This window comes from Rutilus rutilus (assembly GCF_951802725.1).
Source record: "Rutilus rutilus genome assembly, chromosome: 6".
Classification (NCBI taxonomy): Eukaryota; Metazoa; Chordata; class Actinopteri; order Cypriniformes; family Leuciscidae; genus Rutilus; species Rutilus rutilus.
In genome coordinates, this window is record NC_140214.1 from 18,582,108 (window position 1) to 18,601,357 (window position 19,250).

A 19,250-nucleotide genomic window follows, 5' to 3' on the forward strand; every position below is an offset into this window, starting at 1 on the left:
GATGTTGTTCCAAACCTGTATGACTTTCTTCTGTGTGAGATAAAAGAAGATATTTTGAAGAATGTCTCTTTTTTCAGTAGGGTCCAATGTTGTTTTGGACCTGATTGACTTACATTGTATGAATAAAAACATTCTTTAAAATATCTTCTTTTGATATTTACGTATAGAAAGTAAATCACAATATTTGTGTAACTTTTGTTGGCAACACTTTATAATAAGGTTTCATTAGTTTACAGTAGTTTCACTTTCGTTAACATGAACTAAGAATGAACACTACTTTGACAGAATTTATTAATCTTAGTTAATGTTAATTTCAACATTTACTAATACATAAAACTAAAAGTTGTATTTGTTAAGAAAGGGTTAATGTACATCCAGCCGGTTATTATCGCAGAATAAACCCCGACAGAGTGATCATCAACACGACGCGAAGTGAAAAATGGTAGCAGCGTTTGTATGAAACCAGTTATTATTGATTTGAATATTTTATTAGCTCAACAAACGCAAAACTTTCACGAAGAAAAAACGTTACTAGCAAGTGTAAAGCGCCGACTTTAGTGACATTTACCCAGATGAGCCTGGACTATCAGTTTTTACCGGTTATTTTGGGAAATAACATACCACTGAATGGCACGACTGACCAATCAGAATCAAGTATTCCACAAAGCCCTGTAATAACATTAGTTAATGCACTGTGAACTAACATGAACAAACAATGAACAACTGTATTTTTATTAACTAACATTAACAAAGATTAATAAATACTGTAACAAATGTATTGCTTGTTGTTAGTTCATTCATGTTAATTAATACATTAACTAATGTAAACAAATGAGACCTTATTGTAAAGTGTTACACTTTTTTATCGCATTAGCATATTTTTATGGTCTTTCTAATCATTATGTTTGACATGTTGATGATGACCTATGCTTTTCATTCAAGTTTTAGACATGGCTAAGTTTAGAATTGCCAAACATAAATTGTCAAAACATCTGAAACACCGTCAGGAAATTACTTGAAGAAAAAAAACAAAACACAAAATTCCAAGGGACAAACAACTATTTCAGTGATTTCACGCAAAGCAGCTTTAGAGATCACGGTGTTTCACCACATGATGGTGTAAGCGAATAACTGCCTCTCTGTTTGTTTGCAAGAGTCAAGCTGAAACTACACCATCGGGGCTCACTGCAGCGGGAGACCATGTGTCATGCTTGTCCTGAACATGAATGACTGATTTGTGTCAGTCTGGTTCAGATTACCATTGAGCCAAATTGTTTTCCCTTTCGGTCCAGAGGGAATAAGCAGTCAACCGTAAACAGTGTCCCACTAGGACAAACCACAAGTTTGTATGGTCATAACAGAGTAAACAGACTATGACGTCAAATTCGCCACACAAGTTCTTGCTGCAGCAAAGAGTAAAGATGACCCCTGTTGTGTTTAAGTTGAGGCTTAGCAAATAAACATGTCCACTATCTCCAGAAACACTCCAAACATTCCAATGAGGCTCACATCCTTGTTTGACTTATCAGCATATGGTCGGAGTGGCAGCCATGGCATCCAGGTCAGGCTAAAATGAAAGCCCCAGGAGAGAGCTGGGGGGTGGGCAGGTCGCTGAGGAGCTTGTCCTTAGACCCACACATCTGTGTAAACATCATGGCAGAGCGCCTCAAAGGGCCCTCCAAGCTATGGCCCCGGATGTAGGGGGGGTTTACATCGAGGATTTGGTGAGGTGGTCTGTGTGGGGGATATCAGAAGATGCCTACCCACCCTCACTCAACTATAACCAAACCGCACCATGTAAACAAGCAACATTACAACCTCTGGCTATGGGTCACTGGGGTGTGCAAAGGAGAGACAGAGAAAAGAAAACAATAAATGCATCACTTTCACATTGCTGTAGAGTGTTTATTGCTGTGTTTCTTTCACCTAATGAAAACTATTAACTAGAGATGGACAAATTGCTCCTGACTTACAGCACTGAAGTTAGATTGCTACACAGCTTGCTCCTTTTCACACATGCTTTCAAAATCAGGAGGGAAAAGCTGATTTAACTGAAGAAATACAGATGTGTTCTTTAAGATAGCTGGAATTCCAAGACGGGACACTTACATTTGCGCTTTGTAACAACAGACAGGGAACAAGCAAACATGTTCCACTTACACTAGTGTTGGGAAAGAAAACGGAAACCGGAAAACTTATTCAGGTTTTTTTTTGGCATAGTTTGTGTAACATTAGCAACGCATTATTAGCTGTTTGATAAAATAGTCAAGCAAAAGGCTAATCATATTAATTACCGTTATGTGTCCGACGTTGTAAAGAGCGATACCATTGTGTTGCGTTTACCTCAGTAAGTTGGCTGAGTGAATCTCTGAGCTGGCATGAGTGGAGGCGGGGCTAATTAGCATATTCATGAATCCAAGTATACTAAATGAAGCTATTTTAAGGCATGAAGAATTTTTTTTCACAAGGAAAACCATTTAAATATGTCATGTTTGTGATCAAAGATGAGTTTTAAAGGTGACATATTATGACCCTTTTCACAAGATGAAATATAAATCTATGGTGTCCCCAGAATGTGTCTGTTAAAATCCAGCTCAAAATTAGCCTGGTAATACCAAACTCTGCTACTTCGCTTTGCTTCGTAGACAGAGTCTGGCATGGCATAATTGAAAAGCGTTTTCTTTCTCGTGGGGAGGCGCTTGTCTGAAGTTTAAAATCATTGGTTCCCGTAAGCCAATCACATAACATTTGGTCATGGCGTGTGTTATGCGCATGCTCAGCCGCATCTAACTTCCACTGTAAACACATGTAGTATGATGCGAAAACAAAACCATAGAGCGAAATACCGGAGTGAACATGGCTGTGAATGACTTTTGCAGATTATGTGAAGTAAATCTACGCATCCACGGTACAATCAGTGTCTACGTCACGGCTCTCAGCCCGCCCTCTGTTCGTTGATTGGCCGGCTGTTTTCAGGCCGGAGGAAAACGGAAAGCTATTACGCTGTCTAGGCCGACCGATATATCGGCGGGCCGATATTATCGGCCGATATTAGGCATTTTCCTAACTATCGGTATCGGCATTTATAATGGCCGATAAATTAATATTTAAAAAAATGCAGCGTGCAGTGATTTATGTAAGGATGGCGCTGCCAATAAAGCACCTAAAAGCTGTCACAAAGAACTGGCAAAAGTGGCAAAAAAAAAATAACGGCCGCGTCCGGTGTAGACAGTGTTAAAGGGGGGGTGAAACACTCATTTTCAGTCAATCTCATGTTAATCTTGAGTACCTATAGAGTAGTATTGCATCCTTCAAATCTTCAAAAAGTCTTTAGTTTTATTATATTTATAAAAGAAAGATAGGCTGTACCGAGTCTTTCCGGAAAAAAACGAGCGGCTGGACGAAGCTAAAGCTGTGCTAACGCGCCGAGCTAACAACACTCAGACATTTGAAGCAGTTTTACTCACAGCCCGGTTCCAACGCACGACCGCGAACCTTTATCATTGTGACTGCTCGATCCTTAAGCATTAACGTTAGACGATCTGCAAATCCGTCGATCTGGGCTTTGTTTATAAAACAATCATCGTCGAAATGCAGGGACCAAACAAGAACACTTGCACAACTCCGTTGATGCTCTGAAAAAAACAAACTCCATCCACTGGTCCCTTAACGCTGGGTTCATTGGGAATCTGTGCAGGGTTGTCTTGCCCTGGCAACCAAAAACACACTTCTTTGGTGACATTGACTTCCCTAAAGCCGAGCAGAGCGCTTTGATGGCGTACTGCTTTGGCTCTCTTCTCTCTCTGGTCTACGGATGCGCGCCCGCGCCTTTCCGGGAGAAGTGCCCTTAGGACCCATATAAGGAAATTACGCCCCAGCTGACGTCACACAGACCCATACTCGAAATTTTTTTTCGAAACTTGTGACAAACCGGAAGGACAATTTTTGGCACAGAAATACTCCTTCAAACGTACAATTTAATTTTTGAAACTTTGTCCATGTTTAGCATGGGAATCCAACTCTTTAACAATGTAAAAAACTCAGTATGCATGAAATAGCATTTCACCCCCCCTTTAAAGCTCATTCTGCTACGTTACAACATCAAGCAATATTCCAATAATTTATGTAATTATAACACTTTATATAGGGCCATTTTGCATTAAGAGTAGCCTAGTTTCACGTTTAGTACATTTTGCTTACTACTTATTTAAAATAGTATAAAACTACTGTACATAGATCTTTTTAGTAAAGTAAAATGAATAATATCATAATGAAAACGTTTATAATTACATGAGTTCTTCCTCCACAGGTAGATATTAGAGAAATTAAGATTAAAAATAGAAGATAAGGTTTTGTCAGTGACACTTTTGATATATTTATTGATATAAGTTATGTTTTAAATAACGTGACTAAATTAAAAGACAAAGTCGTTAGTGAAGATTATGCAACAGTATTTAGAATATAATATAATATAAAATGCAATGCAAACTAGTTTGGTTACAGCTCAAATTCTCATTCTATCATTCACCCTGCCTCCATTACATATCTTTGTCACACAAGTGTTTGATCACCACATTTGAGTGATCATTGCAAAACGTTTATATATTTATTCTGTTTATACTGTGTATTCTATATACAGTACCCATCAAAAGTTTGTACACACCAATTGGAAAGTGTGTCCAAACTTACTGTACTATAATACACATAAATAATATTGCTACTGTATTATAATATACACATAAATAATATCGGTCGGGCAGACTGAGTACAGAAGCGAAATGAAATTGAGTGGAAGTAAGAAGTCTGACGTAGTCAGGCTAGCTCAAAATACCCCCCAGATAATTTATTATAGCTTGTCAAAGTTGCCCCTTTTTGGGTGTGAGCAAAAACACTCTGTTTTTGTGTGTCCCTTTAAATGCAAAAGAGAGCAGGTCCTTTACACGAGCTTCGGATACAATAACAAAATACGGGAATCTCACTTATCCAAAATCTCAGAAATAACCAATAGCGGAGTGCAGCCTTAAAAATTCGGACACATATCCCAAACACCCACACATTTAATGTTTGTAACTCACACACATAAGAAAACCTATAGGGAAAAACAAACTGAGGCCCTGGAATGGATGACCATATCTTGCCCTTTACTACAGGGCTTTAGGGAGGGTCTGGAAAGTGGCTAGAGTTAATTTCAACAGGCCAGCAGTGACTGGTTCAGGTCCAGGAAATTCCCAATGAGAAAATAACTAGTCAAACATCCTGAATGAAGTTAAAGCATAACACAAAACAGCCAAATCCTACTGTATGTTAATGTGCATTGGATGACGGTTATCCTAGTCAACACTTCAGAGTTTGGATCTCATGATGGATCATATATTAAAAGTTGGAGAACAAAAGTGCTGCTTTAACTCTGAGATGAGGTTGTTAAGCTGTGGCAGGAGATTGGGAGAGAAAGAGAGAGAGAGAGAGAGAGAGAGAGACTGAGGCCCGCTTCAATGCCTGTGCAACAGCTGTGTTTCATTTAGACTCAGGAAGTCGCTCAAAGAAAATTCCTGTACTTCTCTTTTTTCTTTGTACCTGCTATAAGACCCACTCACACTTGCCCAATGCAACAGAACACTTATGATGGAAATTTCCATGGCAACAAAAATACATTTTTCCACACTACACACAGAAAGTGGTCCATGTTTTGATTTGGTACTGTGACAAAATATGGAAGGGGGATTCTTCAATTAGGGGAAGTTTTTGTGCCCTTGAATGATTTAAAATATGCTCTTGCTACTTTTATTATTCTAGTTTTAGCATAAATTATAGTAGGTTTTAACTTTTCAATTGTCTCTTTATAGAATTTTCACATTTTTAAGAATACTGAAATGCATCTTGAGTCTCGAGTCTGCGCAGTTGTGAGCGTGAAGTGTAACCACGGTATCAAGGCCCCGCCCACATTCCCGCAGAAACGGTTAGTACAGTTTACCGCAGAACAACTCTATGTCGGTGTGAAATAAACAGTTACGGAAATGTAGAAATTAAAGTTAAAGCTCCCGAAGATCCCGAAAAAAGTCTGTTGGTGCCTCAGTGACTACTTCGCTCAGAGAAGCTGTCAATCATGACGCCACATTCCTGTTTTTATAGCATCAAATAACTAACTAAAACCAAACTTATTTAAAAAACTGAATACTTGAACTTACATCAGCGTGATAAAAACGACCTAAAATGACAGAAACCATCTTTAGAAAAAATATATTTGAAGTGTAATTTGATTGTTTGTTTTGTCTCACGTCCCATTAGATTACATTGAGAGGGTGGGGTTTATGACCTATAATGCATTCAGTCACCGGGGGGGATCGAAACGTTTTGGCTTAGCTTTTCAGGACTTGTGCGGCACACTTGTTTCTACTTGGTTATACAGGGTAAGAGGGAGAATGACCAACCATGATCCCAGCCTTATTCCAGGACAATGAGACAAATGTAGTTAAAAGTGAGAAATCACTTTTTTCTCCAAAGGCCGTCTAATTTGGTCTCACATAAACCATAAAGGCCTCAAGTAGCCTTTACAATTTTTTTTTAGAACTTGCTTGCACATTTACTGTGGGTGGATGATTCATAATTATGTTTAATGATGCCTTCCTTAACGTTCAAATGTTATATTGAGCTATTGTGGACCTACACTTTGAAAGCTAATGAATAGTTAGAGATACATTAAGCCAATCTGAGCAATGAACTCCTCAGGGTCCAATCAGAGTCCAGGGCATTTGAGAAAAACAATTCTTTTGTCATTTGATAATAATTATAGCCTTATCTGCATGATCTGCATGCAACAAATGTGCAAAAGTTGTGATAATAAAGTATTTTTCCCTTATAATTTCATTCAAGCCTTACCTCTACTGATTTCATGTTGGCCATCGTTTTGTGACTGGACACATCTTGAAGACCAGAAGTGTGAAATGAATAAGCATGGTCGACTCAACTAGTAAAAACAGACCTGGTCAGTCTCTGAAGATGAAGGAAACAAACAAGCTGTATGTCAAGCTGTATGTCATTGCGGTTTATTTCAACATAAGAAAACGAGTTTCATCATGTTAAATATATGCTGCATCTACAGTATCCCTATGTGGCCACTGCTCACATCTGGAATCATCACTCACAACAAAACTCAAATGAAATACTATTCACATGCAATTCAGTTGTGTAGCACCAGAAATAGCAAATTTTGTGAACCTCTCTGGATCCAATCATCATGCCCCCAGCGTCCCTCAAAAGCCCCCTCTCTGGAATGTTAACAAGTAACGCTCTAAAAAAGGGGGTAACTACAGAGACAAATTACTACACCATTATGTTTATAAACCTCTGAACTGTACAGCTCCACACTACTAGCATGCCATGCATCAACATTTTTTCCCCCTTTTTTGACAGCAAACAGGTTTATAACACTTTAAATGGGCACAACCATCTGGAGCATATTAAAGAGAGGGGAGGGGGGAGGGGGGAATCAAAGGATGCAAGAGAACATTTGATACATCATTCCACCATGCCAAGGACTGAAGAACAAACATCTAAAATGTCAGCTCAGCTTACAGTTTGGATGCAAGGAATGATTTCCTCAAAGAACCCTTTATGTTACTGACTTTAACCTCATTTTAAATGCAACTTGGGTAAAGGAAGTGAATTCTGTAGCATATTTTAGAGAGATGTTAACTTATGAACAGCTTGAACATGCCACCAAATCTGGTGTATCCGTGTGGAATAGGTCTGGACCAATAGCACAGCCAATTAAACTTGAGCATTTTGATTGAGCGAGTAGATTCATGAATCATGAGATCGAATTTTTATAGAAAATGACTAACAATCCAGGTTATAATTCCTGCAGAATGCAGATTCTTACATGGTTGGGCTATGACATGAAGCCTTTGTTTACTTGTCTCTGCTCAAATGTAATAAGACACATGCAGTTTTGATACAAACAAATCAACAGCAAGCAATTTATAGAACATCTTTGTAACGTTTCTAGATCCGACCGTTTTTTTTTTTATGACATCAGCAACAAAATAAAGGCAGAAATAGGAATAAATCCTCTCTGGAGTTCAGAGAAAGGCAATAAAGTCTTTCCTAAGACATTGGCAGAATCACTGGGACACGTGTGGGCTGTTTTCAGCTCCAATTATTTCCTTATGTGATCAAGGCCATGTGCAGTTTTAGAAATCCAGTGAGACTCTAAAAGAATGAGAACTAGTGATTGTGAAAACAGCTTCTCAACAGCTTGAATAACTGGTTAATGGTCATTCAAGATAAATTAAACATATTTTGTTCTTGCAGCTTAGAATGAAAATATTGAGAAAAGACTAGCGTCCATGTAGATGCTTATGTGGAGCCCTGGAAATCATCTGTATTGTATTACTGTAGAAATACAATGTCGAATAAAGCACATCCTTAAGAGGAAATCCTAAAAAGGATGTATGGAAAATGTGTGGAGACAAAAACAGAGAGAATTCACAGCCAGCCAGACAGGCAGATCCCACTCAGAATCTGAGACAGGAAATCAAAATCCAAAGCCAAGAGCCTCTGGCTAATGAGCTAAAAGAGAGATTCTGTTCTTGATATTGGTCTATTGCACTAAATAAATGCAAATGCCTTTAAATCCATTCTTCTCCTCCTACTTTTCCAAATGGTTTAACAGTATTATGCTTATAACTTAACCTGACCCTCAATTTATTTGAAGTTATTTATTTGATGTAATGTCTGTCTTGGTGATTGATGCAGAAAGTGTCATTAAAAAACAGCAAGAAAACAAAGTTGGCTTTGATACATGGAGAATTTGGCAATGACTTGAGTAAAGTGACATCACCTTGTTCCTATTCCAGAACACAATATGTTATTTTTATTGTTGTTGTTTTTAATTGCACAATATAAATGCAAAACAACTCTTTTAGTCTACTCCTTACAAATGTATATAGAACTAACATTATGTACAGTCATTGCAAAGTCCTGGTGTTGTTCTCTAGTGGCTTAGTATGGAGTGGGAATGGGATACATCCTTTGTAGCCTCTTCACTCACAAGCATAAAGCACAAAAAAAGCTACATTCACACAGTTTGTGCAGACAAAGTGAACAAAATTCAAATTTTATGCTTATAAAACCTAATCTTTTAGACTGCATAAGTGATCAATGAGCAGATTATTATAGAAGATTCTTATCATGCATGTGCTTATAGGCGGTGCAGTCATTTTCTGGCATATCTACAGTAGTTGCAATAGTTTTGAATTGAGCGTCAACCAATGCCAAATGAGTTTCAAATAAACTGGCCATATAGAGAGAATAGTTGCATGGCATGCTTATGTTTTCTATGTCATCAGGTTTCCTTAAAGCATAAACACGTGCCTCATTATCCCAACATTAGAAACATTAGGCCACAAGGGCACATGCCATTATAATCATATATGATCCAGACAAACAACTAAAGGCTTATTAGTAAAACATTTGAGTAATCACATTGAGTCTGAGCTGCTTGCATAAATCTGCTTCACTGTAAAATCATACTCGCATTGACATCATAATGTTGTTATGGTCAGCCGTCAACTATATATATATATATATATATATATATATATATATATATATATATATAAAATATATGTATATAAGAATATATTTTATTTTATATATATATCCCAAGAGCAATAATTTTTTTATTGAAATAAAGCTGAAATAAAATATAAATATCAGATGAGAACTGTATGCCTTGTCAACTAACTGAAATTAAGTTCAAAGTTGAAGTACTAAAACTAAAAATAAATAAAAATAAAAATATAAAATAAAAAAAATGACAAAAGGACATAACAGATTTACTCAGACAAACAAGTAAAAAAAAATGAAAATATAAAAATAAAACTATAGTATATAAATAATTATTAACACATTCTATTGTTGCATACTGCATCTGCATTCTTAACTTCTACAATTAAATCATTTTTAATTTACGTTTACATTCACATATAGGTTATTTACATTCGCTTAGCAGATGTTTTTGTTTCTAAATCCCTAGTATCTAGTAATTTTGAATTTTTAACTTATTTAGTTTAAAAAAGATGTGTCATATACAGTGTACAAAAGTACATAACATAAAGCAGAATTCAAACGTAGTTTAACTTAACAGCCTCAAGGCTAAAGCATTTTATTTAAAGAGGGTCTTGAAGGACTCATGCTAATGACCTCAGTGATAGAAATCATATTACGAAATAAAGGTTTGCTTTCAATATTTTATGGTTAAGATTTTATAAGGAACTGAGAGGAGACTGCAGGGGCTAATGAAAAGAACACCTCCCACAAATGTACTGCTGCCTGAACCGATTTTCAATACGGCTCATTGCTCTTGACAGTAATGTGATGTCATCTAGATGTATCCAAGGAGATTCAAAACAGCCCCCTCATTCAGAACACTGTAATGTTCTGGAATCCGGCCCTCAACTTTCATGACAGAGAAAGAGGGGGGAAAAGACCCTCTGAGCTATTGCAGATTATTTTGGGGTCTGGATACATAGTCATATAAATGTAGTACCTCTCCTCAGAGAAACTTGCTTGAATGATAATTGAATTGTTATGTACATGTTTCTTCAATAACACATAATAAGCGGACGATAAGAGTGTTACCACAGAGCCATAGAGTTATATTACACACTGATTTACAATATGATTCTGATGTCAGCTGAAAATCATAACTTTCAGTGAAGAGGGATACTGATTTTCCTGTTTTCTGCATGCACAATTACCGGGTGACATTTGTTTCATATCTTCAGTCTCAGAGGCATGATCTCATTTCGTCAGTATGTTTGCCAAAGAACATGCTTGGAAACAAAAAGGCAAGAGAGTAAATTACAGCACTAAACAATGATCCTTCAAGGAATTAATGGCATAGTTCAGAGTCAACAATTCCTGCATCCAAATTCAAACACAACAGGCATTATAGGGATAGTTCACCCAAAAATGAAAATTCTGTCATTAATTACTCTCCCTCATGTTGTTCCAAACCCGTAAGACTTTCATTCATCTTCGGAACACAAATGAAGATCTTTTTGATGAAATCTGAGTGATTTCTGTTCCTCCTTTGACAGCTACACAACTACCACTTTGATGCTTGAAAAAGAGATCGTAAAAGCTAATCCATATGAATCGAGCGGTTTTGCCCAAATTTTCTGAAGAGACACGATCTCTTTATGAACAGATTGAATTTAGAATTTTATTCACATAAACATTCATCAACTCACACATCAGTTGTGGTAAACGGAAGCTCAAGCATGTTCGCTTCACATGTGAGAACCAATGAGGTTAATTCTCATGTTACGCAGCAAGTTTGAGCTTCAACAAGAACCAATGAGGTTTTTTCTCGCGCAGTTACGGGTGAGCTTCTGTTTATGTTCACTGATCAATGTTTATATGTGAATAAAAGCCTAAATTCAATCTGTTCATATAAAGTGATCGAGTCTCTTCAGAAAATTTGGACTGAACCGCTCAATTCAATTGATTTTTTTTACTAACTTTTTGAAGCACCAAATTGGTAGTTGCTGTCAACAGAGGGACAGAAGGTCTTACAGGTTTGGAATGACATGAGGGTGAGTAAATGATTACAGAATTTTCATTTTTAGGTGAACTGTCCCTTTAAAATCATTTAGAATTGTGAAATACTTTCTTCTCTTCTTAAAGGGACAGTTCATGCAAATATGTAAATTTTGTCATTATTTAATCTATGGCCTATTGATTTTCAGTGCAACACAAACGTCGAATTATCTGTAAACTTGTTATGCAGTCCTTGCCATACAACAACCAGGGGCTGTCAAAAAAGGATAAAAACACAATTAAAGACCACAAAAGACAACATTAGGTGGATTATTTATACACTATTATAGTATTTATTAATATTTTTGAATTCGATTTTATTTTTACATTTTCATTTTAGTTTAAGAGCTGTAATTTTATTAATGTATATTCTTTTTTATATATATCTGATTTTTTTCTAGCTTCTTTATTCTAGATTTGAGGTGAATGTACGTTTATTGGTGAATAATAACCTTATTACATTATAGGAGATTTTTCATTTAATATTTAGTAAAAAAAAAAAAAAAAAAATTAACCTGCAATTTTATGTTTTTAATCACTGATAAAAAAATCAAGAGCCCAGAATGTCGTACTGTACCTTTAAATTTTAGACGCAAAGCCATTTTTCATGCAAAGCCTTCAAAAGACTTTAATATGGAAACGCATGAACAACTTTCATGATACTTTTATGGTGTTTTTTTCTTCTTTTTGGAGTTTGACAGCCATGGTCACAAAGGACTATGTAAAGAGTCTTTAAGAAATTCCTTGGCTGAACTGTCCCTCTAACCTCTTTACTGTGTATGGAATGTTCTAGCAGGGGCACAGTCATCTGCACTGGCGGGAGGAGTGTGAGTCGGGGGGTTTGGAGCAGGAAAGGTTCATGCTAGTGGGTGGCCCACCGCAAGGCCTGGATCCTGACTCAGCAATCAACAGCCGTCACAGTGGAAGGCTGTTCGTTACCGCAGCAACTAAGCTTAGCCTGACATAAGCCAGAATCGCCTAAAAGCACTCAAAAGCTTCATCACTTTACGCAGCCAATAAAACCACCAAGCTCTTTAATAAACTTCCATGCCAGGCATGCTTGACACGTAACAGAACAAAGTGCAACAAACACCAGGAAAACGGTGCCACTCCACCCATTGCGTAAATGACTGAGAAACAAATATAAACACTAATTGCATTGGGAGACATAAAAAACAAACTACAAAATGAAATGGGGATGTGTTCGCATTGTTACAACACTCAGTGGAGCCATGTCCAATTAAACTACAGATGTACCATGAAGAAAAATACATTGTGCCATAGTTCAAAGTGATTACAGTCCAAATGTCAGCCATCAGTGGAAGAAATCCTTGCTTTTTCACAATAATTTAGAATTTATGAACGCTTATCTGAGTTAAATTATACATTGAAAAAGTTAAAAAAAAAACATAGCCCGATCAAGAATAATACCATGCATCAGTTCCCTTGACAGCCAAAGTAATCAAAGTCTCAGAAACAAAGGCACTGTGCCTCTGTCTTGGCCAGTTCCGCAAAACAGATTGCCAGTAAGTAGTACTCCGAGCAAAGGAAAATACTAAATCTTTCTTTCACTATACCTTTTTTTTTTTAGGTCAGGAAGCGCAGAGTTGATTTTGGCTGAGTTTGGAGCCAAAAGACTTTCATTAATATATCAGACACAGCGCTGCACTCGGGGCCTGTCTTTTATTGGTAATGGCAAAAGAAAAAGGTTGGTCTCCATCAGTGACATGTATTGTTTTTGAATGAACGCCAGACCCTGTGGAGCAAGAAAAGGCACAGAGTCCATCCATCATTTAGGTGTGACACCCTATCGTATGACAGCATGTTATAGCGGGCAAGAACATTTCCGAAGACCTCCTGTAAGAGTGGACGGATGCTAACTTGACCCGCTCTCCTCACACAGTAGAGTCCACCAGATGGTTTGTTTTAGAAGCTGAATTTATATCTATTTGTCAAGAGTGGAGAAGGAGAGCTTTGGTTGCATTCCTTGTTTACGCAAGGAGACCGCCACTCCTGATCTGTTCCCTGTCATACAAAGAAAATTGACTACTGAGAAGCACGAATTTAGTCAAGGCCTTCAACAACAAGTCAATTCAGCATAAACAAGTAAGATTTACTCTAAATCTTTCTTGTCACTGTGTAAACTACATTGTTTTACAAAGAATTGTCAAGTTCAGATTTGTGTGGCTGCTTATCTCTCTTTTCCAAAGAGTCTCCACCACTGAGAGCTCCAGCAAAGGTGCTTTTAAAGAGGCGAATTCAACTGGCCTGACCCAGCGTTGACCCAAGCGCTTTCCAGAATCCTTACAGCCCACGCTATGAACCTCCTGCTGGGAACCGGCCATTTGTGAAAAAAAAAAAAAAACCCTGTTCTCTGTTGGAGAACTGTGTGCCATGCTCATAATCAAGGCTTGAGAGATAAGGATAAAATCCTCCAGACCCCCCTATGCTCATCCCGCAGACCCTGTTGGCCATCTACCTCCATATCCTCCTGGTCTCTGCACATATATTGAAAACACAAAAACATGTCACGTTTCATGGCACCATTACAGAACATCATGAAGACCCAGGGGGGTGCATTAAGCAAGTACTCTGAAAACATTCTCTTCTGGTAATAAAAAACTTGAGCCAAATCAAAAACACTCACTCTGGCACAAACATAATACTATATCAAATGCATCTACTACAAAACGTATATAAGAACAAAGACAGATTTACTAGAGAAACTAAATTCTGTAAGATAAGACGAAAGCTTACTTTCCAACTTTCTAGATTTAGTTCAATTTATGCTTTAAAACGAACAAAAAAACAACAAAAATAAAATAAACATTATATCCTGAAAGATTCTTTATTTCATTGTTTTTCTATTTGGTTTTAGTTTCTTGTTTTGTCAAGAAAAAAAATTCTAATTGTGAAGGTTCTTAATAGAAAAAAAAAGAATTAAACTAAAATATATAGATATATATATTTTTTTTATATAAAACTATATAAATATAAATATATATTATAGGCTATATAAGTGCCGGTAATGACGGTATTGAAACTGATACCGGTGCTATTTTAAGATCCCGCGGTATCCGATATTACCGTAATACCGCCCAACCCTAATAAAAATGTATGTGGTGTGTGGTCTTGGTGAACCTTACGTTATGGGGAGAACATATTTGGACATTTTTCGGTCCCCATGAGGAAAACAGCTTACATGTACAGTATAAATGCTTATGTCTATATGGAAAGTCCCCATAAAACATGGAAAAATACGGATTAAGAAAATCTTAACCAAAAATACGGATTAAGAAAATGTTTAATTTGTAAAGCGAAACCTACATCCTATTCCTACTATTATTTTTCTCGTCAGATTTTACTGTGAGCAATCGATAAATAATAGCTCATGTACTTTACTACCAGACTTTGATAGCAGTATTGCTCATTTCTCTTCAAAATGGTTTCTTTCTGTTTTTCCTTACATCTACTTCCTTCCCCATCCAGCGCTTTTTCCCAGTGGCATTGAAAACCATCCGAAAAACATATTTCCATGTCAACGGCTTATAAAACAGTAAAAAGGATACCTTCCGCTGAAGGATAAAGAGTAACTTTTGCCAAATATCTGGCAGCACTTAAAATAATCAACTTAATAGTGAAAATGTGTTCAAATCAAACTGTATGACAGATCCAAACAGACAGGATTGAATGTCTGGTTTTGCCACAGAGAAGCAGCTAGAATAGTTTCCAAGCTTTCCCACTTTCTGTCTATGACTGCACTGGCTTAGCGAAAAGCAAAGTGTAACCACTTTATTTAAGAGGGCACACATCTCTGTGTGGTCCTCACAACCCATCTGCCCCTACACTCTTGCGCTGACGCAGCAGTTACACATTCTGCTGGATTCCTTCAAACCAACTTCCTCACTCGTCCCCTACACCCACCTCACAGCCATCAAGCCAAGAAATGAGCCTGCATGAAAAGAAACAGTTCAGTGACTATAGACTACCAACATGTCAAACCCTTGTAGATAATTTCTGTGTAATATGGGACTGCAGTTCTGTTCAAACAAACATATTTCAATAATATAGCCAACCATATTTCTTCCATTCATTATTGCCCAATGAAAAGTTTTAATCCAATTAAGCTCTAAAGACTCATCCAAACCCTAAACTTAACCCTAACTCTGACTTGATCATCATAAAATCTCATTTATAAAGGAAACCTAACTCCAAGTGTAGACTATAAACCTCATAAATCACCTGTATTCAGTCAAATTAACTTAACACTCCACTAAAGTGCTCATGACAAATTCACCTGGTACCCGTACCACTCTTCTGCTGTGAGAAATGAACTGTGGGCTCGAGACCAACCACTTTTAAGAGCTGTGCTCTTAATGTTCATGCCCTTTATCAACCCATTCCTCTACCTCAGTGGTCAAACAGCACATTATTACTCTGGATGAAATGAAATCTAAGTCAAACTGGGAAATAACTCATGCTGCTTTAATAACTGCTAGATGGATGGTGGTAGCTCAGACAGAAACCTGAAGCCTTTTTCTTGACCACCAAAGACAATTACAAATGCTTTAGTTTAAAGGCAATAAACTATCGAATTACACAGATAATGTGATGTGTTGGTGGAGGCATCTCTTGTGGGATACAGTGGCTAAATAAAAGAAAGCACTTTTTAAAATGAAGAAGGTATGAGATTTAAAGCAGATGCTAAATGAACATACATCTTCAACATGCATTCCTACAGCATATACAATGCCTTGACATTTTTATAATATTGCCCGTCACTATTGTATAATTTTTTTAATATTTTCATGCTATGGCCAATAACTGATAAATGTCCAATACAAAAATTCTCTATTGTTTTGTCTAATAATAATTTTAAAAAATCGAATCAGATGTTGATACTACTTAGCAAGTCAATGCTTTTGCGTTCTCTCACTAATGTTTTGAGAGAACCGAGAAACTTCGCAAAACCTTTTGAGGGAACACAAAGGTTTTGCAAGCAACGCAAAGTTTCTTGGGGGAACACAAAACATTGGCGAGAGAATGCAAAAAAAACCTTATTTTTTCACCCATCCCATTTTTTTTTTTTCACCACCATGTCCCTTTAGGGGCTCCATATGTTTCAAATGAATTTAGGCAACACAACATTATAATGTACAGTATGAAAATAGATATTCATTTTTAGATTAGACTTAACAGTGGTAATAAGTATTTTTTTCACTTTAAAAATACTAAGTTCAACTTTAAAGTCCGTGACACACCAAGCCGACATCAAAGAACTAGCAGCAACAAAGCCAACTGTGCTATCGCCTCACGATGGCCGTGTCTCGGCCAAAAAAATCGTTCGAACACTCCGCAAAGACTTCATCCAACTGCCAACTAGCACGTGTGTTCTGCGCCTGCGTGTCAGGAAATAACGGTCTATATCAGCAGGTATAAATAGTCTATATTCATGTTTACAAACCGTAAACAAAGCAGCGCTTGCTTACCAGAACACACCTCAAAAACTAGCCCGACAGACACTCATTCAGCCCTAAGCCCTAAGTGAAAGCATCAAAGTGAATAATAAGAACTTCACAATCAAATCCTCGAGGAAATCTGTTTCATGGGACAAAAAAGCAAACCATTCAAACATATTATAAGTAAAGAATGATCACAAAACAGTCAAAGAAAAAAGCAAAGAAAGGACTGAGTCATCCAGATCTATTCACTAAACATCCATCTGATGGGCTAATGATAATAGCACATGTTTAGAGGGGAAAACAACTGCAGCAGACACCAGATTTTGACCTTGGGTAACTTATAATCAGATTTCCTGACTGTAAGTTAAGGTCTAATTCACCTTTCAATCACTAAAACCCTGTCCAAGCTGATATATGGAGAAGAATGACGAAAACGACGAAGAACATTTCTATCAATCATGAACTGGCTGCAGATTCATCAGGCACTGCAATACACTTACCAAACCTTTTGTAGCCAAAAGACTGCACTTCCTCTTCATCATTGAAGTCGTCTGCAAAAGAAACAAATGACAATGATATTAGCATGCCTGGTAATCACATGATGTGTGTATAATATCTGACACTGAAATATAATATTACAATTATAGCTAGACTGTATATATATACACACACACACATACATATACATATATATATATATATATATACACACACACACACACACACACACACACACACATGTACATATATATATATATATATATATATATATATAAATATATACATACATTGAAATTTAGTTTAGGTTTACACTATATACACACTGCCATTCAAACATTTGTGGTCTGTACGATTTTTTTTTAAGATTTTGTTGTTTGTATTTTTGTTTGATCATAAATAACATAAAAACAGTAATATTGTGAATTATTATTACAATTTAAAATAACCGATTTCTATTTGAATATAGAGAAATCATTTTAATAATGCTTTTAATATGCATTTAAGACTTTTCAAAAAAAAAAAAAAAAAAAGATCACTGTTGAAAACAGTTGTGCTTCATAATATTTGTGTGGAAACAGGGATACATTTTTTCCCACGATTCTTTGATGAAAAAGTTCTTTTTTTAACATTGTAACTGTCTTTACAGTCACTTTTGATCAATGTATGCATCTTTGCTGAATGAAAGTATTTTTTAAATCTTCTTCCTTACCCCAACCCTTTGAATGGTAATGTATATTACTTTAGTAAAATATTATATATTAAACTACATTATGCATTATAAACCAAACACAACAAGCTCTGACATTTCATAACACCAAATATATGACAGTATTCATATCGTTCCTAATAAACAATGTCAACATATCATGCTGAGATAAATAACATAAACAAACACATAATATTAGCTTTGGGAGTGATAAAAAGCATGTGGTCTGCATCTGATTCTTGAAATAACACTGGCCAGGATGGTCCATTCATGAGTTAACTAAACGATACCATCTTCTACTTCCTCTTCCTGTCCTGGAGCGCAGTTTGCCTTAGAGCGCTCTCTCATGTGGCTACCATGCTCATGGGAATGGAGAGGGGTGACTCCGGGCGGTTTTATGTGTCATTGTCCAAAGCCAGAGAAAATAAAGAAGGAACACATGTTTCTGTAGTTGGAGCCCACTCCCCCTCACTCTGATACTAAACCAGAGGAAGAACCGCAGGTGGGAGGGGGAACAGTCCGTCAAGAAACCCTACAGAGTGCGACCTCAGGTTCCAAAATCCAACTGGACAGATGTACAAAACCCATAGAAACCGCAGAGTGGAAAACTAGGGAACAAACAGGCTTGGGACAAAGAATTGAGGACTGATGCTGACAGCTATTTCAGTCTTTTCGCTGAAAATAACAACAAAACTCTGGGAAATGCACAGGAACAAAGCTCCCACACACCCAAAAACCAACATTTGTACAAAGCCACAGCCTGAAACATGACATTGCAAGAGAAATATTGCTTGAAATAAAACCCTTAAAGTTAAAAATGTTATGCATGGAGAAGAATCACGGAAGACCGCAGATGACCCTTACTCAGAGGAACAGCATTTCACTGTGTGTGGTCTGAACACCCTTATTAGGTTATTTCCATGCGCCTTTTGCTCTGTTTACTAATCGTTAATATGTCAATGCCTTAAATTGATTCA

At 36.9% G+C, this 19,250-nt stretch overlaps 1 protein-coding gene across 1 annotated transcript in view; it reads right to left on the minus strand.

Moving 5' to 3' along the window:
* Positions 1-19,250, minus strand: part of colec12 (collectin sub-family member 12) — a 32,040-nt gene that overhangs the window by 10,678 nt on the left and 2,112 nt on the right. Inside the window, exon 2 of the mRNA XM_084410407.1 lies at positions 17,567-17,617. Within this exon, the coding sequence (XP_084266533.1) occupies positions 17,567-17,617 (51 nt within the window). The remainder of the gene's footprint in view (positions 1-17,566; positions 17,618-19,250) is intronic.